The 24,548-nt window shown below is 42.9% G+C and overlaps 4 protein-coding genes across 8 annotated transcripts in view; 3 read left to right on the top strand and 1 right to left on the bottom strand.

Annotated features, from left to right (window-relative positions):
• Positions 1-4,148, top strand: part of acap3b (ArfGAP with coiled-coil, ankyrin repeat and PH domains 3b) — a 32,875-nt gene extending 28,727 nt beyond the window's left edge. For both annotated transcript variants that reach the window (XM_085924385.1, XM_085924386.1), the window contains exons 25-26: positions 2,884-2,930; positions 3,772-4,148. In XM_085924385.1, the coding sequence (XP_085780511.1) occupies positions 2,884-2,930; positions 3,772-3,840 (116 nt within the window). In that variant the 3' untranslated portion in view covers positions 3,841-4,148. The remainder of the gene's footprint in view (positions 1-2,883; positions 2,931-3,771) is intronic.
• A 210-nt stretch (positions 4,149-4,358) lies between these two features.
• ube2j2 (ubiquitin-conjugating enzyme E2, J2 (UBC6 homolog, yeast)) lies at positions 4,359-7,829 on the top strand. Of its 2 annotated transcripts, none has more exons than XM_085925069.1 (7): positions 4,359-4,520; positions 5,072-5,202; positions 5,399-5,439; positions 5,971-6,073; positions 6,179-6,317; positions 6,397-6,477; positions 6,703-7,829. In XM_085925069.1, exons 2-7 carry the CDS (start codon positions 5,072-5,074, stop codon positions 6,991-6,993), a joined length of 786 nt encoding a protein of 261 aa, XP_085781195.1. In that variant the 5' UTR covers positions 4,359-4,520; the 3' UTR covers positions 6,994-7,829. The 2 variants fall into 2 exon arrangements, with proteins under 2 accessions (XP_085781195.1, XP_085781194.1); XM_085925068.1 differs by lacking the exon at positions 4,359-4,520 and adding an exon at positions 4,653-4,980.
• A 1,416-nt stretch (positions 7,830-9,245) lies between these two features.
• On the top strand, positions 9,246-10,726 carry LOC147048929 (RING finger protein 224-like). Its single transcript, XM_085924777.1, has 3 exons — positions 9,246-9,428; positions 9,505-9,846; positions 10,194-10,726. Exons 1-3 carry the CDS (start codon positions 9,418-9,420, stop codon positions 10,300-10,302), a joined length of 462 nt encoding a protein of 153 aa, XP_085780903.1. The 5' UTR covers positions 9,246-9,417; the 3' UTR covers positions 10,303-10,726.
• A 2,787-nt stretch (positions 10,727-13,513) lies between these two features.
• On the bottom strand, positions 13,514-22,766 carry hipk1b (homeodomain interacting protein kinase 1b). Of its 3 annotated transcripts, XM_085924367.1 has the most exons (18): positions 22,413-22,766; positions 20,724-21,454; positions 20,459-20,650; positions 20,202-20,383; positions 20,004-20,127; positions 19,772-19,891; positions 19,609-19,695; positions 19,347-19,531; positions 19,099-19,249; positions 18,829-19,015; positions 18,511-18,629; positions 17,780-17,914; positions 16,655-16,815; positions 16,033-16,104; positions 15,775-15,945; positions 15,457-15,671; positions 15,256-15,368; positions 13,514-15,171 (listed from the first exon to the last, which is right to left on the bottom strand). In XM_085924367.1, the coding sequence occupies exons 2-18, from the start codon at positions 21,450-21,452 to the stop codon at positions 14,683-14,685; spliced, it is 3,432 nt and encodes a 1,143-aa protein (XP_085780493.1). In that variant the 5' UTR covers positions 21,453-21,454; positions 22,413-22,766; the 3' UTR covers positions 13,514-14,682. The 3 variants fall into 3 exon arrangements, with proteins under 3 accessions (XP_085780493.1, XP_085780495.1, XP_085780494.1); XM_085924369.1 differs by lacking the exon at positions 17,780-17,914 and having other exon boundaries at positions 16,655-16,812; positions 22,413-22,764; XM_085924368.1 differs by lacking the exon at positions 17,780-17,914 and having other exon boundaries at positions 22,413-22,764.
• Between the last annotated feature and the right edge of the window lie 1,782 nt (positions 22,767-24,548).

Genomic DNA, 24,548 nt, shown 5'->3' on the forward strand with positions numbered 1-24,548 from the left:
AGGGATGGAAGAGGAAAGCTGTGACAAAAAGACGGCATGGCTTTCAGGAGGAGAAAGCCTCGTCTGCTTTGGAGACTGAGGACTGAATAGAACATTAGAATACATTTGTGTAAAAGAAAAAAAAAAAAAACTCTCGCAGAAATGAAGTAGGGATTTTTCATGTCACAATTTGATTTTGTCAGCCGAGCCCCTGTCGTTGTTCAAACTTAATTTTGGGGTTGTTTCGCTGACAAAATACAAAAGTCTCTTCCTGCTGCTTGCTTTATTTACCAATGTCAGTCTGTGCATTTGGTCCACAGGGCGGAATTAAAGCACTTCTTGATACCAACATTTTCAATCATAGCAATCATCAATACTATACGACAGAAACAAATTTCTGCCTATTTAACAATCATATTCTACTCCATTTTGTGCATTATTAGAGCTGTTTGCAATGGTCAAGCGTGCTAATGATAGTGAAATGACATCATCAGCATAGTTGGAGGTTATGTTACGCTATAGGCAGGATCAGTTTCTGCAGTTATTGCTAACTGAACATTTTATCCAGTTGCCATAGAGACATACTGCCTGAGGTTTTTCTTTTGGATGATATGATGATTGAATTTGTATTATTTATTACGCAGGACTGTAATAATTCTAATTGAATATTGTGTTCCCCCGTCATTCGCTGGGGATGTCAAATAGCAAAAAAAGCAGTAATAGACCAAAAAGGTCAATACTGTCATTGTAGTTAGTTGCCACAAGGTGGCAGAAAAGCACTTTTGTCTAATAAAGCTCCTCCTCGTACTTCAACATAGTTTCTCTGTGACAACTGCAAAAACGTCGCAAGGTCATGCCAAAAAATATATATATATATTTGAAAACACAACAATATTGAATCAAGGAAATAATTTGTGACGAGCAACAGGAAGAGATGTTACAGAGAGGCCGTTAACGTTGTCAAGAATAGTCAATGCTTCATTTGTTTGAGTGCTAATACTGTGCACTTTTCCTATTTTCAGTATTATAATTTTATGATGTCATAGTTTGTTTTCAGGTACTCTTTCTTTTCTCAAGTTATCGTCTGTCCTCTGTCTGTCTGTCCATTTTATTTGTCTTCCCAGAGGAGCCGTGCAATGCATTTACTGATGCAGTTTATTATATTCTGTTAATGATTGTCTTTTTCGTCTTGAAATTATTACTCGGAGACAAAAAGTGTTTTTTGATCGTATCTCGATGATAGCAGTCGCAGAACCCCAATTTCCTCACGTTTCCGGAATGTGGAAAGGCCTTACGTTACATTTGATGATCCAATAGTCAGCATTCAGCACTGAGAGATTTTCGGAGTTTATGGAAGAAAATGTATTTCGTTTTATTATTGCATTTTATGGAGGTGATAAAACCCATAAAACGTGAGCTCAGTGGTCGGAGGTAGCAGTTTGGAAGAATTTCGACTTCCCTTGAAAGCGAATGTGCTGCTCACTGCCCGTTAGTAAACAACAATGACTTCATATAACCACACCTGCATTTACTATACTTCCATGTTACAATATCTGTATCAGTGAGATTATGGAGCACATTTTCCGGACATGTTTACACACTTTGTTAGGCTCCGATGCCGAACAGCCGATAGTGTTCTCTGCATGCTTTGCGGGCGAGTCAACACGATGGCCGTTCCTAGCATGCTGTGATATTTTTCTACCGTTTTGATCACATTGTGCAGTGCAGTCCTGTGGAATAAGCATGTACCAACGTGACCTCTCTAATGTCACAGTCAAAATCCTTTCCACAAGCAGTAATTTCATTTTTTTTTTTTTGTGCTTTTAGTTTCCTCTGCCAAAGACTTTTGAAGGGAAAGTGTCCGACCTTGTATTATATCGCAGGTTTGTTTTTGGTTTGGCTTTTTCCCTTCTACGTGAAACAATTTCTGAGTAGATGCAGCTTAGTGCTACGATGCTTTGTGAAGTGACAAGAGTGGTAGAAACACTGTTGGTATGCTCACATGATTCAAAACAGAACTGAGATTCGCACATGGCAATAGTTACAGACTGCAAGTAGTGCAAGTTTAAGGGCGAGTGCGAGCGACGCCCTCCAGGAAGTGTTCAGTGTCGTGTCCATTGTGTGTGTTGACATAGGAGTGGTAAAAAAAAAAAAAAAAAAAAAAAAAAAGGTGCTGTAAATAGTACACTCGTGTATTTCAACTCCATGCCTGCCTCTCAGAGGGTCCGTAGCGGGTCGTGACGCTCGGATCTGTTTCATGTTTGTCTTTTGATTCTCTTTCCAAAAACATTCAACAGTCTTGGAAATTGTTATTTCATGTCTTTAGACACACTGAGGCGAAAAAAAAAAAAAAAAAAAGAGGAATACAATAAAAGTGAGAAACTCTTCATGAACTAACCCAGTCTGTACTTGCTTTCATTTCTCTTGTTCTCTTGCATTCTCTCGACATTGTACCATTATTTCAATGAGTTGCAAATTGATTACTTTTTCAATATTTGATTTTAGTGATTGCTCTGTGTTGGGAGACTGCTGCTTTTCAAATCTGCTCTGGAGTAGCCAACCTTTTCTAGAAACACTGGACTTATTCAAAGCATTAAAACAGGCTTATGAAAGTGAACCGTAACGTATTTAAATGCTTCATTTCAAAATTAAAATTCACTTTAGTGCGTAATATCACGCGGTGCAGGGGTTTTAGGCCCCGCAGCACTTCTGCGTGCCTTGAATAATTCAGCGTCTTCACTTGTAAAACATTCATGTGACCCTCACAGTATTTTGTTTGTTTTTTTCAACACCAACTATGAAATTTTTACTCACTTGCCAGGACTGTTTTTAAAGCATCATTTAATATTCAAGGAAAGACAGCGTGGGACACTAACTGACATGTCATTGCTTTTCTCACCGCAGGGGTTGCCAAGGGCAGCAGAAGGGTTAAATCCTTACCACGGGATAGAGTGAGTGAAGCATCCTGGGCCGTCCGTCTCTTTGATACATAGTAGTGTCGAGGGACACTTTGGTTCTTTCTTGCTCTGATTACGGTGTCTTTTTGGTCTGTCTGGGGCAAAACATCTGGAGCCTGCTTGTCTTTTTGCTAAACATCACATATTAATATTTGAGGTCTTTATGTAATCACTAGTGTTGTTTTTGTTAAAGCACAGAAGCGCTTAGCGTACCATCCACTCCACTGCTACATTTGAATACTAAACATAATGCAATCTGATTCATTGCCACCACATGAGAAATTAATTTGGTCTATGTAAATTATTCTCAACTAATATTCTACAGCACATTAATTTGCTGTCCTGCAGGAGAATTATCCAATTCCTCTAAGTTGGTTTGAAAATGATTGTATTATTTTTTTTTCGTCTATCTAGGCAGGTGAATCACAGGCAGAACAATTAAATGCTCCTCCACTAGATGGCAGAAAGGCTACAAACCCCATTCATGAACCAGAATGGTATATTTGTGAGTCAATTGAGACGTAGTCGTCATTAGTTAAGTCTGTTTGCACATATTTGTGTGCCTGTTTTTGTTTAGTGGAGTGCCATAAATTTGATTAGCGAGTACCTCGGCCCAATAAATATTGGAAAACTACTGATATAGTCAACAAATAACGAACAGGATGCTCCCCACTCTCTTCCTAAGTATTTTCTGTGGTAGATCTGTCGTGTTTCCTCTTCAAAACAAATCACATGCTGCTGGGCTATGGGTGTGTCATGGTGCAAGCTTAATATTTTTCGTCCTCCTTTGGCAGCCACATCACAGCTGTAACCACAAAAACGCCTTGACTTTCAGGTGACATCTCCCGTGGTGAAGTCTTTCGCGAGTTTTCTCTTCTCGCATCTCTCCAGCCCGAGAAGCTGAGGAGGAGAAGTCTCCAGTTCAGCCGCTGGGAGAAACCTTAAGGGAACATTTCACCGCCTCATCATCATCTTACAATTTGGAAGCCAGCGCTTAGTATATATTCAAGATGGATGTAGGTCAAAACATGATTTCTGTACATTTATCCAAATGGCTGAACTATTTCAATTCAAATGTTTGGATATCAGAATGATCGTCAAAGGCAAACATGGGAAATGATAGAACTATTGCAGCTTTCATATTAAAATGTCAGTCAAAGCTTTCCAAAGAAGTCAAATATTTGCCATTCAATAAAACACCACACCCTCTGACTTCAGTCCAGTTTTTTGTCATATTTTCCCGCTGAATGGCTTTCACTCCTATTATTAATGCACAAAATGTCAAGTGACGAGCACTATATTTGAACTGCTGTCACACAAATGTTGACCAACATTGTGGTATATATTTTTAGATGCTGTTACACCGCCAAGCCAAAAGACGGCGCTATTAAACCTTTTGAGCAATTCTAGACACGCCCTGACGGAACGCGAAGAATAAATCCGGAACTGAGTTTTTCTGTTCCGCTCCTAAGCTACCCTTTTGGTGGTGTCTTCGTCCTATCGGTTTGGGGTCTGTTCGCTGAGACTACGGCCCAAATTCGTATCCAGGCCCGAATCCCCATTTTCACTAGGGTCTCTGGAGAGGTATGTCCAATACAACACATAATAAGAAACTCGTGTAACTCTTGCTACGAAGCGCCATGGCTGCTAGCATTAGCCATATAAGCGCAGCACTGGCCTGTGATAGCCTTTGCTAGCTAATTAGTGTTTACACACCAGATTTGGTTTGGGCTTCACCGTAAAGGATAGTCTTAACGGCTGTTTTGTAATAATGGAGTCACACGTTAAAACGTTAATTGAGCCGATTTGCTTCGAGGTTTTGCATGTAGCCACTCTTAGATGACACGAGAGAACGCAACGAGCCTCGCGTGACGCAAGATCGGCAAACGTCAGTGTCGGTTTTCAAATGTTTCTTTCTACCTTTTGTTTCGTGTAAGATCCTTAACCCCTCGAGTTAACTTAGAGTAGTGACAATACGACATTGTATAATTTTAATTCCCGCTAAGAAACAACATGAGAAGAATCATTTTCACATTGCATGGCGGTCAGTGCTCCCAACTGTTATTTGACCTACTCACGAATATTGTCTTCAATCTATGTTTGCCTGTTCTTTTTTTTTGTGTGTGTGTCAACAGATGAGCAACACCGGGAACAAGAGAGCTCCAACCACAGCTACTCAGCGACTTAAGCAGGATTACCTCAGGATAAAGAAAGACCCTGTGCCTTACATCTGTGCTGAGCCTCTGCCTTCTAATATCTTAGAATGGTACGTTCCCCATCCTTACACCACACTTTTGTGTTTCGGGATATATTTGCCGACAGTCATATTTCTAGACTTGCGACGAGTCGATGACATTAGGTCAAACTGAAGTTGAAAATATTCAAAAGCTACTGATCCCTACCAAGAAGGTTTTCTTGTCTTACTTCAAATGTAGTGCAACCTTTTCTTTTGTCTCCTGCAGGCACTATGTGGTGAGAGGTCCTGAAAAAACTCCTTATGAAGGTAAAAAAAAAAATGCTTAAAAAATCTTCTGTCAGGTTAATTACTGGTCTCATGATTAATGTGCTATAGTAGGCGTTTAGCAGTTATCGAAAAGTGGTTCCCATGTGTCATACGTAATTATTACACTGGTATTTTGAGTTTTCTGGCACCACATGACCTTGACTTTCAGGATATTGCGTCTTTGAGGAAAGAAAAAAAAATGCGTCAAGTTGTGATGAGTGTGTACTAAACCCATAAATCAAAAGAAGACTTCACACATCATAGTAAACAGTTTCATCACAGCAGTTGAGCTGGTGCTGCTGTTTCAGTTCATCTTAACCTTTTGAACCCAACTGCATTTTTTTCCCCCCACTTTTTAGTGGCAGTCGTTCATTATGAAGTAAAACATCTTGTGTGTTCATAGTTGCTCTTTAACTAAGCAAGGATATATTTGATTTGGATTAATCAAATCTAATTTCATACAAATTTCACACTGCTAGAATAAATTGTTTATTCTAATAATCCAATTTTTCCAATTTGTGTTCCTAATAGGAGGTTACTATCACGGAAAACTCATATTTCCTCGGGAATTCCCCTTTAAACCACCAAGTATCTACATGATAACCCCCAACGGCAGATTTAAATGTAATACGAGGTAAGCGAATGCGGTCCTTTTTTTTTTTTTTTTTTTTTTAACTGGACTTAGTCACTCACAGTGGTGTCACGTTGCCGTGCTGTAACGTTCTGTTTGACCCCACAGGCTGTGTCTGTCCATCACGGACTTCCACCCGGACACGTGGAACCCGGCGTGGTCCGTCTCCACCATCCTCACGGGACTGCTCAGCTTCATGGTGGAGAAAGGACCCACCCTGGGCAGCATCGAGACCTCAGACCACACGGTGAGCCCAGACAAATGAGCGTGATCAAGCACAGTGCAGTCTTATTACAATACAGTGCTTTTTTTTTTTTTATTCCCAGAAAAGACAACTTTCAGCCCAAAGCCTCGCCTTCAACCTGAAGGACAAAGTCTTCTGTGAATTGTTCCCTGATGTTGTGGAGGTGAGCCATCCCAACCTCAATATTTTCAGTGTTGGCCATTTCATTTGTGATTTAAAAAAAAAAAAAATGTTGGCGTTTATTTATTTTTTTCCCAGCGCTTCTTACAATCTCACTCCAATCATTCTACATTTAAATATTGATTTGAATTTGGGTTCATTGATCAGCCCTGTTCCTTAGCTTTGCTTTTTTTGTTGTTCTGAATTGCCGTTTATGTTCCGTCGCCAGGAGATGAAGCAAAAACAGAAATTGCAGGAAGAGCTAAACGCCCGCACTCAACCGCTCCCCCTACCCGACGTGGTGCCCGACGGCGACCCCCAGCAGGCTCATTACGGCCTCCCCGCCCTCAATGGAGGTCCCATCCCTCTCGGCGGCGCCAACCCCGCCCAGGGCCTGCAGCAACCCAATCGCAACCACGGACTTCTGGGTGGAGCCCTCGCCAACCTGTTTGTGATCGTCGGCTTCGCCGCCTTTGCCTACACGGTCAAGTACGTGCTGAGGAGCATAGCGCAGGATTGAGAGTTGGACTAACGTCAGGTGGATGGAGACGTCGTGTCCCGGGACCATCAGTAACTGGAGAGGACAGAAAGCAGCCCGGCCGGCTGTGACTGTGGAGGAAGGAGGGAAAGCAATGTGGCTCATGGGTTTTGGAGGAACAATGTCTTTTTACTGCATTTGTGACTTTTTACTCCTCTATTTGCAAACACACTTCCTCCTGCTTTTATTTGTTTTTTGTCAGCAAAATGTTTACACAGAGAGGGAACAGCAGATGCTGAGTTCGCAGTGACCTACTGAGGCACATCAGCAACTAGTTGGCAACCTTCAATTACCTCAGTCAAGCAGATTTTTTTTTTTTTTTTTTTATGACTGATTACACACCTCAGGCTTAAGTTAGTATTTTCTCAAGCACAAAAGGAAAGTCTTCATAGGCAAATGTATGAACCAGGAAGGTATGTGCCCCCCTTCCCCCAAAAATAAACACATTCATACAAATCCAACAAAGCGACCGGAGCGGACAAACCAGCTTCCTCCAGTCAACCCATGAGCCAAAATCAGTTGTGAATGCGGGACCAGTTGGGTTGGTTTAGCCAATCACTCTTGCGTCGCTCTGTACATACGCGTCCATTTTTGAGAACGCGTGAAGCGAATCAACATTTTGTTCTGTATAGTTTCTTTCTGATCAGTTTTGTTTTAATTTATAGACAAAGCCTTGGAGAGTGTAGTGGGACGACACAAAAAGTGTCCACATGACCGCTGATCATTGTACCGTCGTGCATTGCGTTTTAGTGAAGCTAGTGGACTTCTTTTTTTCTCACCAACCACACTTCCGAAATAAATCAATTATAAAATGACAATGTGCTTTTTGTTTGATTGTGCAGCAAACTGGCCCAGTTGTCACACTAAAGATAAATGATTAAAGAATAAATAAATATATCTCTTCACATTTGCATTACCACTGAAGAGAAGCTGTCATTTGTGCTGATGTGCTTTATTGGGTGGAGGTGTGTCATCACTGTATTTGTATGACACTACAGAAAACAATTTAATTGATCTATTATCTTGGCCTTTGGCACGTTCAAAAGTCAAAGTCAGCTTTATTGTCAATTTTTATAGATAATGCAGTGCGATGAGAAACTGAATACAGTGATCCCTCCTACTTCGCGGGGGTTACGTTCCAGACCCAACCGCGAAATGGGAATTTCCGCGAAATAGAAACTAGATTTTTTTGAGCTATTCTTGGAAGATATTCTATTTTTATCGCTGACATCAACCAGCTCGCTGCTAGGGGACTTTCATATCAATGGACTGTGCGCTCCGCATTCATGCCTTAGCGACGAGACTAACAGTGTATTGCTATGTCCAGATGAAGGCCACCGCCGGTGGAGAGTGTTATATCTTTACTATTTTCCAGGTTCTGATGTAGCAAGCATGGTTCGGACAACGACGTGATGGGTACTGCTTTATTCCTTTCATCACAGTCAGTTCACTGGCCGTACATCGCGACACTGAACGTCCCCGAAGCTCCCCCTCCCACATCCGGGGTTTTCCCACTACGGAACATGAGTTAGTCCAAAATATACAACAGCGAGAACGCCCTGAAGTCACATGTGACGATAAAGTATACTGTACTGACTCTTTAATTTATTCATTTCACTTTTAAACGTAAGCTATCATTATTAAAGGAAAATGAAGAAACTCAAGTGGCCGCGAAACCTCGTGAAATGATGAAATTTCTGCGATAAAATAATTCATTTCCGCATTTTTGAAAACCCGCGATATAGCGAAGCCGCGATAGTTGAAGCCGCGAAGTAGGAGGGATTACTGTAATCATATTTACAACCAGTAGCGGTTCGACACTAGATTACTCCTTTGGGGACATTATTTCTATTTCAGTTTATTTCAATAAATATATTGAATTAAGATTAAAACCGCACAGCAACGTCACTTTATTTCAATGAATATATTGAATTAAGATTAAAACCGCACTGCAACGGTTTGGTCTGCAGAGACATGTGACAGAAAGTCAGCTGTGTGAACCAGCTATTGTACAAAGTCCAAGTTTACCTCTAATCAAAATACTTTTAACCCTTACCTACTCTTCAAACCTGATTCATTTCAAATTTCTTTCACCCTGAAATGTGATGACTAAATTTAAAATGATCATTTGGGTTCATAATTAAATTGTCAATTTAAAAACAAATTCTTAACACAACTTATGGAAAAAGAATAGACTGTTTCTTGATAAGTGGGAGGGTATGTTTTCCTTGGTGTTGGCTGAATACAATTTTCCGGAAGGTGGTTGTGTTTCCCCAAGTAGAATTCCTTGGAAGGGCTCTCACGTCACGTCATGTCACGTGCAGCTCGAGGACACGCGTCTTTAAGAGTCGCTCGTTATTCAGCAGCACTCAGAACACACCTCAGCCGGCACTGCAATAACTTCCCATGGACACCCGGTAAGTTCTAAAGTCTCTTTGTGAAGACTTTGTGTGTGATAAGTGTACTGACTGATAATTGCCATGTTTTCAAAAGAGTGCCTTCAATCATGTCTCCAAATGAAGATCTGGAGTGTGTGGTGTGTTTCTACAACTACTCGCGCAGTGAGCGGGTCCCACGTCTGCTGCACTGCGGTCACACCTTCTGCGCTTCATGTCTGGAGAAACTGGCCAACGTGGACAGCGTCATCCGAACCATCTGCTGCCCACTGTGCCGCTGGGTCACCTGCACTCCGGCCAGCCTGACCCTGCCCGGGGCCTTGTGGGTCAATACCGAGATCTGGGATGAGATAGCAGTAAAGAACCAGAAGGAGATCAGGTCGAGGACGAGGATAGATTCCGTGGAGGACTCTAACAAGCGGCTCATCAGGCCAATGTTGTAAGTAGAAAATCCTTTCAAAATTTCTCACTGGAAAAACTGTTTGAGCATATATTCCCTTGACATACATGTTAAACTTCAGTACTACTCGTGAAGCGCTTGATAAATGGAAAATATTCCCGGAAAATTTAAAAAAAGTCGATTATCGGGCCTGACACCTGAGCGGTCCAAGCATATGTAGGAGGGAGGCAACAGTTGACAGTAATTGAGTTGTGAAAGAAAAAAAAAAAAATCGTCTTACTCGTAAAGGACAAAGCGTGCACTATTCTGATGAATGCTCATTATTGTCATGATTCTTGTAAAAATGAATATATAAAAAAAAAACATCTTTCTGTTTTCCTCCTCAGCTTGGATTCCAGTCACATTGCTCTGAAGTCTACACTCAAAAAAATTTTCAATTGTATTGCAGTGCATGAGCAACATTTGCAGGCCGCTGATGTTTCCAATGTCATTTGACTTCCATTTGGACCAAGCCCATGTTTTCTTTTTGTTTTTTTATTCAACTTGTATATAGTTTTTCAAGAAATGTAATTACTGTAAACTAACAAGAGAACATTCTGTTTACTTATTATTTATAGATGTTGATTGTTGTATGCCTTTGTCTACCTACACTTAAGTCCATCAGAAGGACTTTGTACTTTTCTGAATGGTGCTTAAATAAAAAGAAATACTGTGAATATATCTATCTCCATTAAATTAATTTACTATACATTTCTTAATGATTGGAAACTATGAATGCTCTGAATATATATATGCATTTTATATCTGTTTTTTTTTCACATAGATATTATTTTTAAATGAATTGAGCATATCACTAACCACTAAGTATAATTTACTCATCAGGAATGACTGTAAATATCCATAGTTGTGTGTTGCTATCTTCCCCCATGTTTTTGTGGTTGTTGTTTTTTTAACAAATAATTCTTATATACATGGCATCACAGCACTTTTTCATCTGGTTTATAAAGTCTCCATGTTGCAGCCTATTCGACTTTTATGGACTACATTTATTGGTCTTAACTACTTCAAAATTGTTTTATTCAAATGAGTGTAATATAAGTAGAGCAGTCATTTTGAAAGTCAAAGATTAACTTTCATTATAGCTTCTTATCTCGTATTGCAATGTTTTTGCGCTCCCTTGTGGATGCCTGGGGACACTGCCGTGATTCTCTCGCACAAAGTAGACAGCAGAGGGCAGTGTTTCACTTCTCAGACCGGCCCACTTAGTGATGTGCATTCCAGTTCTTTTATGTGAAATGAATCTCTAGAATCAGTTCACTCAAAAGATTCGTTCAATCGAATCGTTCAACAAATCGTCAGCCCCCCCCAATCAAAAATCATGGTCAAAGCTTCACGGAAAGTTAAAAGTGCCACACCCGCCCTCACCCCCACTTTCTGATTGGCTGTTTGACCTGTGACGTCATTCGGACACTCCATTAGGTACACCGCCATTTTCAGGTGTACCTAATCACAGGCCACTTCATTAGGGAAAAATCATGGTCAAAATTTAAATGAAAGTGAAAAGTGCCACACCCAAACAACCCCCCACTTTCTGATTGGCTGGTTGATCTGTGACGTCACACGGACACAGGTGTACCTAATCACTTCATTAGGGAAAAAGTTTAAGTGAAAGTGAAAAGTGCCACACCCGCCCTCACCCCCACTTTCTGATTGGCTGGTTAATATGTGACGTCACTCGGACACTCTATTAGGTACACCGCCATTTTCAGGTGTACCTAATCACAGGCCACTTCATTAGGGAAAAATCATGGTCAAAATTTAAATGAAAGTGAAAAGTGCCACACCCAAACAACCCCCCACTTTCTGATTGGCTGGTTGATCTGTGACGTCACACGGACACAGGTGTACCTAATCACTTCATTAGGGAAAAAGTTTAAGTGAAAGTGAAAAGTGCCACACCCGCCCTCACCCCCACTTTCTGATTGGCTGGTTAATATGTGACGTCACTCGGACACTCTATTAGGTACACCGCCATTTTCAGGTGTACCTAATCACAGGCCACTTCATTAGGGAAAAATCATGGTCAAAATTTAAATGAAAGTGAAAAGTGCCACACCCAAACAACCCCCCACTTTCTGATTGGCTGGTTGATCTGTGACGTCACACGGACACAGGTGTACCTAATCACTTCATTAGGGAAAAAGTTTAAGTGAAAGTGAAAAGTGCCACACCCGCCCTCACCCCCACTTTCTGATTGGCTGGTTAATATGTGACGTCACTCGGACACTCTATTAGGTACACCGCCATTTTCAGGTGTACCTAATCACAGGCCACTTCATTAGGGAAAAATCATGGTCAAAATTTAAATGAAAGTGAAAAGTGCCACACCCAAACAACCCCCCACTTTCTGATTGGCTGGTTGATCTGTGACGTCACACGGACACAGGTGTACCTAATCACTTCATTAGGGAAAAAGTTTAAGTGAAAGTGAAAAGTGCCACACCCGCCCTCACCCCCACTTTCTGATTGGCTGGTTAATATGTGACGTCACTCGGACACTCTATTAGGTACACCGCCATTTTCAGGTGTACCTAATCACAGGCCACTTCATTAGGGAAAAATCATGGTCAAAAGTTAACAAAAAGTGAAAAGTGCCACACCCGCCCTCACCCCCACTTTCTGATTGGCTGTTTGATCTGTGACGTCACGTGGACACAGGTGCACCTAATTACAGGCCACTTCATTAGGGAAAAAGCTTAAATGAATGATAAAAATAACAAATGTTGGCACAACAGATTTTTTCCCAAACTTTTATTCAAACACAAACACATTTGGTATGATAACACCATCAATTACAATACAACAAATACAAATTAAAACATGAGTTATTTTGGCGGACACCAACTCGTATAACAACGTAAAACACATACATATTGTCATATAAAGCAGTTAACCAAATGCCTAATTTTTATGTTTTAATTGGCAAATATAAAAACAAGGAATAAAACACCAGACAAGTTTTAACATAAATGTTTATTAAAATGCTAAAATAATAAGCTCCAAACCTAACCCTAGGCCTTACCCCAACCCTAGCTCTAACCCTAACCCAACCCTAGCCCGAACCCGAGCTTTAACCCTAGCTCTAACCCTAGCTTTAACCCTAACTTTAACCCTAACCCTTACCCCAACCTTAACCCTAGGTCTAACCATAATCCTAGCTCTAACCCACTAAACCTAGTCCCAACCCTAGGTCTAACCCTAACCTCGTGTTGCAAATTTTTCCATGAAAAAAAAAAATATTTTGGTACCACGAGGCTTTGAACTCAGGGTTGTTGGGGTGAGTCCAGAGCACTAACCACTACACCATGGAAGCCTCACCTATATTGCATGGAAGGTACGTACAATACTTTATATCTCACTTGGGAACTGATCAATAACTTAAAAAGTAAAAGTGCCTCTTTGCCATAGTATAACCAGGTTTTATACTAATTCACATGAAACTTCATGATTCAATGCATTGTGTTAGAGGTAATTAACGATTTTCAGGGACGTGATGAGAAAGTGTATGGCAAATACCGACCCACCACTTTTAGTGCCTCATGCTTTTGTACAGCCCCATGAAAGGTGGTCTTGGTTCAGCTCACGTGAGTTTCATTAGCCCGAAACGGTCGCTTGTTAACGAGGAATGAGCATGATGAGACAGGTCTTTGTTTGTGGTTATTTTATTGGAAACAGTGATGGTAGATTATTGAGCAGAAACATTTCTTTCCCTGAATTAGTTCTACAGAGTAGCATCTTTTACTACTAGAATAAGGTCAAATTACAGTTAAATACTCAGACATTACAACACAAAACAATGCAAACACAACAGGGAAGGATTGACTAAAAAGCTTTTGAGAACCCACAGTCACCAGAAGACTTCACTGCAGTTGCCCGAAGGAAAACATCTCTCTTCTTTTTTTTTTTTAAATAATTCATTCTCCTAAGTGCTTCTTGCACAACATGAAGTAATCAACCAAAATATCATATGCCAATATTCAGCAGTCAATCGGTGAACATGCATCCCCTGCCTATCAAGGGATGTATTTTTATTTATTTATGTATTTCTTTATATCTTTACATAACTGGCCTTACTTCAACCCATTTAAAAAGGTCCTACTTAACAGTGGCTAGCGGATGTGTCATTTAATAAGTGTCACTATGACAATCTGGATTTATTTTCTAACATGAAACAGGATCACTTCCTTTCTGAAACAATAAACCCTAAAAGCTTTTTCCTCGTCATTTGTCAGCATGACGATCGATCCAACTCACTCATCTGGACTTCATAAATACATTCAGTTCAAACGAAAAGCAAAATCTAAATAAACTATTGCATGGTTCATCTGGCCTAAAACACTGTCACTACATAAACACACGATCACATGTGCACTTAAATTAACATTGAGCCATCACAATTGGGCCACCTTTCGCAGCTTGAACCCCACCCCTATGCCATCGTCTTCCCACCGTACAAGAAACAAAACATAATTTAAAAATGAGCAAAAGACATTTGTGTGTCAACGGACAAGTGTCAAGTACAGTTACTGTTAGGGTTAGCTAAAACACAGGGACTTACTGGATTAGTGTCAGCTAGTCTTCCACTAGCACAGGAAGCTGGCCGGCCTAAAAGTGTCATCGCAGCTTGTGACAGGAGCGGAATCTCTCTTCACACAAAGGAACAATGAAGCACAACGCCTAATATGAAGTGGATAAAATAAGGGCGTCAGATAAGATAAGAAGAAGGGAAAACAAATAGAAAGGACAAGCCTTGTGATGGAAAGCAGCAATCGGATAAGTGACAGTCGTCCCTTGTAAGTAAGTGAATGAAGACTCTTATAGGTAAGGGTACTGCGCGAGGCGTCTGGGGCTCAGCTGGTAGGCACCGTAAGCCTCCGCCCGCGGCGTCACACTAACATAAGGGGAGGCCGCGGCGAACTGCTGTTGGTAGACCGCCGGCAGGCCGTGCAGCAGGCTGCTGACCGACTCCTTGCGGCCGGACGAGTCTCTCCTGGAGGACGAGGAAGAAGAGGAGGTGTATGTGGCTGCATAGGCGGAGGGGGAGTGTCCAGAGTGTCCGTGGCCTCCGTGCCCGGCGTGGCCTCCGTGGCCACGGCCCAGCAGCTGCTCCATGACCTGAGAGGCGGACGAGAGGGCGGTGGAGGCCGGGTAGGTGTACAGGCTGGGCCCGGCGGCCGAGACTGAGGCCAGGGCTGACACCTCGGGGAAGTTGTAGTGTGGAGCAGAGGTGGCCGCGGGGAAGGTCTGCTGACGACTGTGGGACACCCCCGTGCGCTCCTGAGATGAAGACACCATGGGCTGCACCTTCACGGCACATGCACAAATATTTAAGTCAGCGTGAGACACAAATAATTATGATATTTTTTCTCCACATAAAAGCAACCTCACCTGGCTGAGGTTTAAGGGCCGTGATTGGCTAAGCATCAGTCCGTGTCGCTCCAGGTTCTCCCCAGAACTACTTGGCTGCTGATGAGACATTCTCTTGGGTTTCATGTAGTTCACTGGGGGGAGAGCAAAGGAAAGAATGTTAACTACCGGAACTTTGGATGCCACAATGACGGGTGGCTGAGGAATGAGTACGCCACTCACCAGTTTCTGGGCGGCTACGTGAAGTTGCTCCTCTCTCAGGCGCCTGAATTTTGACTGAAGGGGCCACCACGGCCAGAGACTTGGCTTGGCGAGAGGAAACGGTGCTGGCTGCGTTTAGCGTGCGGGGACGCGGGGTCAGGGGGCTGGCAGTCGACGAGTCAGAGTCGTGCACGGTCACGCAGCTGATAACGTTGGTGCGCTGGCCCAACGTAACGCTGATGTCAATGGAAAAAAAAAAAAGATTCAGTTCAAAATCAGCTCCAACATTTTTTATTTTATTTATTTTATTTTTTAATCACGCTGTCAACGGGTGCTCACCTGGCAGGGTGAAACTTGCGCTCATCCTCGGTGTCGGTGTCGCTGTGGATAGTTATGATGCTGACTGCCGGGCTGGGCGTGTCAGAGATGACGATGGGCTGCGACAACGTGGCCATGAGGCTAGACGACGTCACAGCATTGGTGCTAAGCAACGAGGTGGTGGGCGCACCCCTAAAGACGAGAATTGAATACAAACACTGAGCTTGTAACCAAACGGCAAATGTGAACAACTGCCATAAATCTTTCTTGGTCACTCACCTATTTCTGTTCTCTCCTCGCCTGGCTTTGACCTTCTTCCTCTCCTGCTGAGTTTTGGTTTGTGCTGTGCTCCTGTCAGAATACAAAACAGAATCCCATTACTCATTCAATTATTTGATTTTTTATTATATGCAACAGCGAAAACTACAGCTTAAGGCAAATTAAATTCATACTTTTTGATCCCATTTGAAATTAAATTTAAGACTAAGTTCACATAATGCTCAGAAAATCCTATTTTGCATGTGGTGAATTTTTAAAAAAATACATTTTAATGCCAATAAGGCCTCACTTTTAGATTCATGGATTGAAAGCCTTCAAAGATCTGCAAGAACTCTGTACCAACTACTTTCACATTGCCCATTGAGCTAGGGCTGGGAGCTACGGCCTCAAAATAAAACCCCTCCGTTCTTTTACAACAACAAAAAAATTGATTCACAAACTTAATCGATTTTTCCCTTTTGCTTGTAATTCCTCCCCCCCTTCCGGGATTGTTTTATCTCTTCTGATACCAAACAAGCTTTACAACTGTATTTTCCCCCTTCCGAGCGAGTCAGCAATGTTATTAACTGCACAACATAACCTTTCTGATCCTAACGTAATGAACACTGCTTGGCTGACATACCTCCAATTGTGTCCCTGCTGGGCAGTGGCGTCAGTGTTATGGGAGTCCCGTGGTGACTCTGCAATATTTGCCTGGTGAGCAGCGCTGTGAATGGCTACGCCCGGGACCTGCTGCCATGATGACGGGATGAGGATTTGTTGGGTTCCAGTGGGCCAGGCCTGCTAGGAAAAACGCCCAGAGAGTCACATTTTAATCTAAGTTATATATAGATCAGTGATCAATAAAAAAAAAAAAAAAGATTCCATTGTTGGGACAAGTCGGACATTTGAGGCCATGCTGACAAATCAACCCAAAGACGACTGAGGGCAATCCAGCCAATATCTGCTGCAGGCAAAGCACAAGATAAGCGAGCAACTTTCCCAAGCCATTCCTTTGTTTATTTTTTTTTAAGCACGGCCCTGCAACAAACCAACGTAACAAAACCATGCAAAGCATAAACACTGAAGCACTGGAAACAGACCAGGATGTGTAAAAAAAATAAAATAAAAAAGCAAGTCATGGTGCCTGTTAAAGAAGAAACAGGAGTTAGTTGGTTTTGTTAACTGATATTTGCAATGTGTCTGCAGCATGCCACAAGTTGAGGGGCTGAAATAGAAAGTGTCAGAGTGAAATTGTTGCGGCTTTGATGTGCTTGGGAGGTGCACCATCCTGTGCTGAAACAAAAAAAACAAAAAAAAACAAAAAAAAAAGGAGGACAGGATATGAGAAGCTGCAAGCAAAGCGCAGACCAACTCTGCAGCACATGCGCGCTCCATGCCCTAAGCACACCTACGGGGAAAGAATGGGGGGGAGAGAATGTCAGCGTGTGTGAACAATGTGAGGAGAGGGGGGGAAAAAAAGGAGGCGGAGTCCTTTGCCATCATGTGTTTAGTCAATGTGTATCTAAAAATCACAAATAAAACGTCAGAGGATACCTCGAGGTGTACCTCATCAGATTTTGTCCGGCTTTGAATAGACAAACCTTATATTATCTGATGCAATGCACATATAACTAGGAAGACTGAAATTCAATGTGTAATGCAGAGGCAGTGTGAAAAGCAAACCAATGAAAGAAAGTGGGACGGGAGTGAGCCGACGCCTTATTGGTAGCAGGAAAAGTGTTCGTCGTTCTTGGTGGTTCTTTACCAGCACTGTGGCTGTGTGCTCCAACAGGGTGGGCCGGCCCACCCCAGTACCTAGCCCCATTGGTAGAGAATACTGGGAGGCTATGCCTGACGCGGGTGGGTGCAGGGTGGCTACCATCAGCGGTGTACAGGAACCCTGGAGGAGGTGAGGGCATAGGGGGAGGCAATGTGAGAAAAGCAAATGTCCTTCGGAGCTGCCGTGTGATTTTAGAGAGCAGATCAATCCGGCCGGACACGCAAACTGCAACGTGCAGAAATTGAGTCGCTTTTTTTTTTTTTTTTTTTTAAGCTGGGAACCAAATTTATGGCCGAATGAAGCTCAGGATAGGACACGCCTAAAGTCCTCAGTGGCACTCGCATCAAATATGGAAATACAAAGTGGAATTAGTTGCAACAGAAAGAAAATGACCACAATAATCATCAATGAGTTCAAATGCATTCCAACAAGGCAAAAGGCTTCGTTTTGGGTTCATGTATGTCATGTAACCTTTGGAGGAGATGCAGGTGACACGCACATGACGCAGCAATTTACCAACACCGGAAGCAAGAAAGCAAACTTTCACTTTCTTCAAATCAAACCACAAAGCCTGCCATAGCAGCACTTAAATGCCAGAAAAATCAACCAACACAAGTGAAAACAAACGAGAAAAGCTGACAGTCAAATTGTGCGCGCTTTAATCGATCGGAGGATCGGCAGACGTCGGACATGCAAACGACCGCCCAAACTCTTACCTGCGTGAGCATGCTGGGCTGGAGCTGCAAGGACTGTGCAGGCTGGTTCTGAGGTACGATAGGAACCGAGTTATCCATCCTCATGGGGAAGCTGGAGCTCTTGCTTGAGGACTGCAGCCCTGCGCATCATTTTCACACAACGATACCGATGAGCATCTCATGTGTGATGCGTGACGCTGAGACGGATTAGTGGCATTGGAACGGATTCATGGCTATTCCATTCAAAAAAATAATAATAACGATTTGCGGTCAACTCTTTCCGTAGGCACAGAGCAAATTAAACTTGAAAGTCAGGCCAGCTCCGTATGCATCTTGTACCTTGAATGGTTGACGGCGGGCAAACAATCAGAGTCTGCTGGAAGGGTTCTGCCTGGCTACACAGGCCGGCAGGACGCGTTGGAATAGGAACACTTTGTTGAGTCAGACCGGGAATGTTGATGGTTGCCTGCTGGTACAACGCCGGCTGATAATTTAGTAAAGGCACCGCTCCCCCTGCAGAAGGCACCTGATGGACGGACATCCACTAGTAATTAGTCTCCACTTTTCGATGCCTTCACGTGCAAGACACCCAGAGAGTGTTGAGCTCGCCTGGTTATGCTGGTTGAGCTGGCTACTGAAGGTAACAGTCAGGTTTCCTGCTGCAGCACTGGGGACTGCGTTGGCAGAGTAGAGGGATTTGTTGCTGTCGTAGGTGCTCCGGCGTTTGCAGATCTCCATGTTTTGGAAGCACGACTTCACGCTGGGGAGAAACAACAACATCTTCTTTAAGATACCATCGCCACACACAAAGCACTGGGAGGCGCTATGTATGGAGATTTTTGAAATAGTCCACTTACTGAGAGCTATGTGGATAATCCATGAGGTGGCTCATTGTGACAAAAGGGTGACCCAGTGTCTTTGTAGGCGTGATCCTCTTGTCAGCGTCCAGGCGCAGCATCCTCTTCAGGAGATCTATGAACTCGCGTCTATCTGCTTTCTCAGCCAGCATGTCTGTACCCTCCAAATGAGATGAAAGGTTGACCTGCAGAAAAAATGTGATTTTAGTTGCATGTTCTCAGTCTACATAGGTTTCATGATAATCCTCCCAAAAGCAAGCACCTGCATCATGTCATCCAAACAGTTGAAGATGTATTTTCTAGCTTCCTTGGATTTGATGCCCATCTCCATTTCGTGTTCTGATGGTGTCTGCAAAACAGATATGATAATGTTATTACTCAAGAACCTTCAGAGCCCACAGAATGATTGATGTGGGTTTATTGACCTTAAGCCTCCAAAGTGGGTAGCTAGAGTCCGGTCCTCGGTTGAAAAAGCGGCTAGTTTTTGTGCCTGCACTCAGTAGGTACTCAGCTGGCAGGCCTTGAGTCTGAGATATGTAGCGGATCTGCAAAGAAAGGCCCAAAAAATTTAAATTGTACTTGATACATTTGCACGAGGGGAACACTGAAAATGAGGAGTCTCTTGTTTTGTGCGATAGCTTGAATTGCTGAACTGACCTGATCGTACTCAGAGGCTCCGGGGTAGAGCGGCCAACCCAAAAAGAGCTCAGCGATCACACAGCCCAGAGACCACATGTCAATAGCCTCGCAGAACGGCAGACCTAAAATGATCTCAGGGGCCCTGCATGGCAAAGCACAAGTTAGATGGACAGGCACCATGACGTTATAAACTGAGGCTCTGTCGACATGCAGTACCTGTAGTAGCGGGACTGCAAGTATGTTGAGCACACAGCCTTGGAAACGTGGCTTGCAGAACCAAAGTCAATGACCTTTACCCTGTACGGCTGCCTGAGGGGGTCTACCAGCATGATATTCTCAGGCTTGAGGTCAGCATGAATCAGTCCCAAGCTCTTGAGCTTCATCAGTGCCGTTGCCACCTAAACACATCGGAATTAGTGTTTGGCTGCAAAGTGCATTCAAAAGGGATTTTGACTGGGAGCAGGTATGCATACCTGTTGTAGAATCGGTCTAATGTGCCGAAGAGGCAGCGGGCTGAACTTGCTGTGCTTGAGAAAGTCATACAGGTTCTGTTCGAGCATCTCAAACACCAAGCACGTATGACCCTTGTGCTGGAAGCACTCATAGGAGCGCACAAAGTTGTACTCATCTGCATTCTCCGCACTCAGCCTGTTCAGGATGCCCACCTGGAAAAAAAAAAACAAAAACATGAGTCTTGTATATGTTGGTCGTAAATGTTATATGGAGGTGAGATGGTACCTCAATTTGTCCCTGGCGAGCATAGGAAGGATGGTTCTTAAGAATCTTAATTGCCACAATCTCATTGGTACCCCTCTTCCAGCACTTGGCCACTTGGCCAAAGGTGCCCCTCCCCAAGAACTCCAAAACTTCGTAACTGCAGGACACAGAGCAGAGGATCTCGTGCTGCACCAGCTGATAGTCGCCTTCGCCGTTGGAGCTACTGCTTTTGGTGGTCGGGGCCGAGTGAGGTATGGACTGGCCGGTGCCGCCTCCTCCGCCGCCCGTGCGAGTGGAGAACGTTGCCGCTGGCGCAGAAAGCTCCTCCAGAATTTGAACGCTGCCACAGCCGCTCCCGCTGCCCTCATTGGTCTCCTCCATCTTTCTCTTTTGCCCGTGCCGATGTCCTCTTGTTTCCGAGGCCGCCTCGACGTGAGCATAAGAAGAGGATGTCGCGTGCTCAGTGACACGCCGACTCGAACCCCGCGGAAGACTACCCGTGCTGTCAGCTGCCCGAACCACCACTTGGCCCCGAGATCCGGGCGCTGTTGGGGGGAAGACCAGGGATGGTGCGAAGGGTGGGACGGCCATGGCTGGGGTAAAGGTATACGCCGACTGGCCCGCTATGGAGTTGTACGCTTCGGTAGTGGACACATCCCAAACGTTGTTCTCCACCTTCAGCTTCTTGACACGGCAAAAGGCACTGGAGGAGATGGAGGGAGGCGAGAAGACTTGCAGCTGTGAGGTCATAGCTGAGAAAGAAAGATCACATTTCAGACATTAAAAAGAAGCTAGGCTCCTCAGCAGCCCTGTTCCTTCTGTAATGAGGTACCCCAAAATTGTACGCCAGTTAGAACACATCCTAGGCTATCATGCTAATACATTGTTAACTAAGTAGCCATAACATGCCAGTCATAGTAACATTATTCGAATAATACACATCCAGTCCAGAAATACAATGATTTGAATTCAAAAGATGAGTTGGAAAATTCCAGACATTAGTCAAGACTAGATGGCATTTATGCATGACGTTCCCAAGTAAAGTATGAGACCAGGGCGTGACTCGCACTCGGTATGAAGACGCTTTAAACTGAGAAATATTCTGTAGGATTAATTTCAAGGATGGCGTAATCTGCAAAACATCAACATTGTGTGCATTTTTCAACAGCAATACGCATTGGAAGCATCAATAGTTGCACGTATGACATCCGACATGCATGCATTCTTTGCTGCATCGAGTCAATGTACAAATACAGGACTGAACTGACTTGCTGGAAAGATAAAACCACAATGGCGGCACCGATGTTAAAATAAAAAAAATCCAAACATTGGTGCTGCGAGATTACGACACATTTACAGCGTCAGCAGCTCCACTATGCAGACTTTGCAGCAGTCATGTTGGGCCCGACATTTAAAGCCCTGTTACGACCACAAAATGTCCCGACTCTAATTACACAATCAAGCGATTGAGAGATGTGACAAACATATTTTTTTGTGTGAACCACGATTGTTTCTCAGTGAAACCATCTCGGAATATTAGTGAGCAAATCAACAGCGTTGATCTTCGTAGTTAGGCTAACCAACTAGCTTAAACGCAACTTTAGGGAGAGGAGACGTTAGGTGAAAGCTTTCAAAATCGCCTCGAAAAAATAAATAAAACAGATGGCTGCAGCAAAGTGGAATGCTGTTATGGTGAAATAAGTTACATACCGAGTGGTGTGTGGTTGCGCAGTCAGGAAAACGGCTTCGCCCAAGGCTTTCGAGTCCTCACTGCGGCGGCGGTCCACTGGAGCAGCTTTGCGAGTGGAAGATGCTAACATGAGCTATCAGGCCTGCATTGTTTTCTCAGTCGAAGGAGCGCTTGACAGCCATACAGAATGCTACTGCTCCGAGTTTACACGAGCAACAGCCCAACATCGCTTTATGAACGTCAATTTATGGTATTAAAATAAAAACATTTGTCCTTTAAAATAGTGACTATGTTCTACTTTAAAACGCTCTGTCCCGAGGCATAAAATCCCATTAAACACCGGAAAAACCCCGCGTCCTTATATCAGCTGCAAATTTACGTCATTTCCGGCTATTACCGTAATGCCGATAGTTAGAATGGAGAACGCAGATATGTAATGACGAAACGTGATATTTTGATGACACAAACGTCTGAAAGATGCCCTGGCCAAATGATTAAGAATAAAACAATAATAATAATAATTTTAAATGGTCATATATCTCCAGATATTTCCATATATCATTTGGATGGTCGTATTGAGTGCCAAGGACAAACGCATACGTTCTAGTTTACGGTAATACCAATTGACGTCATAGGCTTCCCAGTAATTTTCCTGTGGACCTTCTACATTAGGGTGGGTGGATAGGTGGGTGAAACATTTTATCCATTTATGATGAAATATTTTTACACATTTTTCATACAGATGCTCATTTACAGTACTGTGAGGGATGACTTGTCCCATGTGTCCATTTATTTGAAGAATTAGATGTGGGCCTCAAGCACAAAAGTTTTCCCACCCTTGTTCTACAGATACAATAATTAAATAGAATTGTTTTAGAATAGAATTGCCCCCCCCCCCCGCCATACATTTAACATGATCCTCAAAGTACTTTGCAAAAACTCAAATCCCCCCCCCCCCAAAAGAAAAAGCTATATTTAAAGAAATAGCAGGCAAAGACACATTAAAGTGCAAATTTTCTTTTTTATTCTGATTTCATTTTACAGCAGAAATTATGTAAAGCATTCAGAGGACATTTTCCACATATAAGGGCAATATTCAAAACACTTTGCATGGCCTCAGCAACAAAATATTCTCTTAAAAACATCAACAGTTTTTTGTGATGCTTGTGCATGCAAACCCAAAAAGTAGAACATAGGAAGTCAAAGTAGGCTACAAAAGAAGAGGAATGATAGGCATGGAGAACACAACAGCAGGCAAGGTTGGAATAGAGCAGGAGATGAGACAGAGGGAAGACAGGGGGAGTGGAGAGGTCTAAACCTTAGCTTATCTATGAGGGTCTACCATTCGAGCATGCAATGTGGTGTTTTGGGCAATCTGCCTCAGAGACAAGGCATAAAAGGTTATACAGGTACCATTCATTTTCCAGGCGCACCATTGGGAAACAGAGGACATCTCCGCACGTCTGCCATCAAGTGTCTCATTCATACCTTAACTTTTTTTTCATTGACTTTTTTTTTTTTTGGACATAATCTCTTTTGTTCTTCTTCCAGCCAACATTCTCTCCATAAACAAAAGCATAGTGATCTCCGTGTTAGCCGTTCTGTGCGCGAGGATATTGCGGTGTGTGTGTGTTTTGAGTATCTAAAAAGAAGTTGTGATGATGTGGGGAGGAGTGTTTCATTGAGAAAAGATACTGAGGGCAGAATTTCGAGATTTTCCAAATACTTAGCACTAGACTTACTTGTGTTTGAATTAAGGTAACTTACAGTAGTTTTTTTTTTTTTTTTTGAATTCTTGGTATTAATCTTGTGCGTTTATGACCATTAGAAATCACTCAATAATTATTTTTCTTTTCTTGTAGAAAACAAATGACACACGTTACAGTTTCCATAAATCACATTCACTGCCTCACAAAATGAGACTATATGCATGAGAGAGGGCCAGTTAAGAACCACGCTAGAAAATGAGCTGACTCAACTCGTTAGATAAACAAACCGGAGTATCCCTAACGTACGGAATACACGTGCATACACAAAGTGTTAGCGATGAGTTAGTGACACTCCACATTTTATCTCCCTGTTCTTCAACCCTGAGTAAAATCTAAGGGAGAGATTGAACCGTTCCCAAAGACATAAGCACAGAGAGAAAGACTGTG

This window comes from Syngnathus leptorhynchus, chromosome 11 (assembly GCF_054491065.1).
Source record: "Syngnathus leptorhynchus isolate UIUO chromosome 11, UIUO_Slep, whole genome shotgun sequence".
NCBI classification, from domain to species: Eukaryota; Metazoa; Chordata; class Actinopteri; order Syngnathiformes; family Syngnathidae; genus Syngnathus; species Syngnathus leptorhynchus.

Excerpts from the sequence above, each read along its gene's own strand:
- ube2j2 (XM_085925068.1), top strand. Across the intron at positions 6,074-6,178 it reads AGATTTAAATGTAATACGAG|GCTGTGTCTGTCCATCACGG; the intron begins GTAAGCGAATGC and ends TTGACCCCACAG. Across the intron at positions 6,478-6,702 it reads TGTTCCCTGATGTTGTGGAG|GAGATGAAGCAAAAACAGAA; the intron begins GTGAGCCATCCC and ends TTCCGTCGCCAG.
- LOC147048929 (XM_085924777.1), top strand. Across the intron at positions 9,847-10,193 it reads CGGCTCATCAGGCCAATGTT|CTTGGATTCCAGTCACATTG; the intron begins GTAAGTAGAAAA and ends TTTCCTCCTCAG.
- hipk1b (XM_085924367.1), bottom strand. The coding sequence starts at position 21,452 with ATGACCTCACAGCTGCAAGTCTTCTCGCCTCCCTCCATCTCCTCCAGT. Across the intron at positions 19,696-19,771 it reads ACCCACTTTGGAGGCTTAAG|ACACCATCAGAACACGAAAT; the intron begins GTCAATAAACCC and ends TCTGTTTTGCAG. Across the intron at positions 19,532-19,608 it reads GTTTGGATGACATGATGCAG|GTCAACCTTTCATCTCATTT; the intron begins GTGCTTGCTTTT and ends TTTTTTCTGCAG.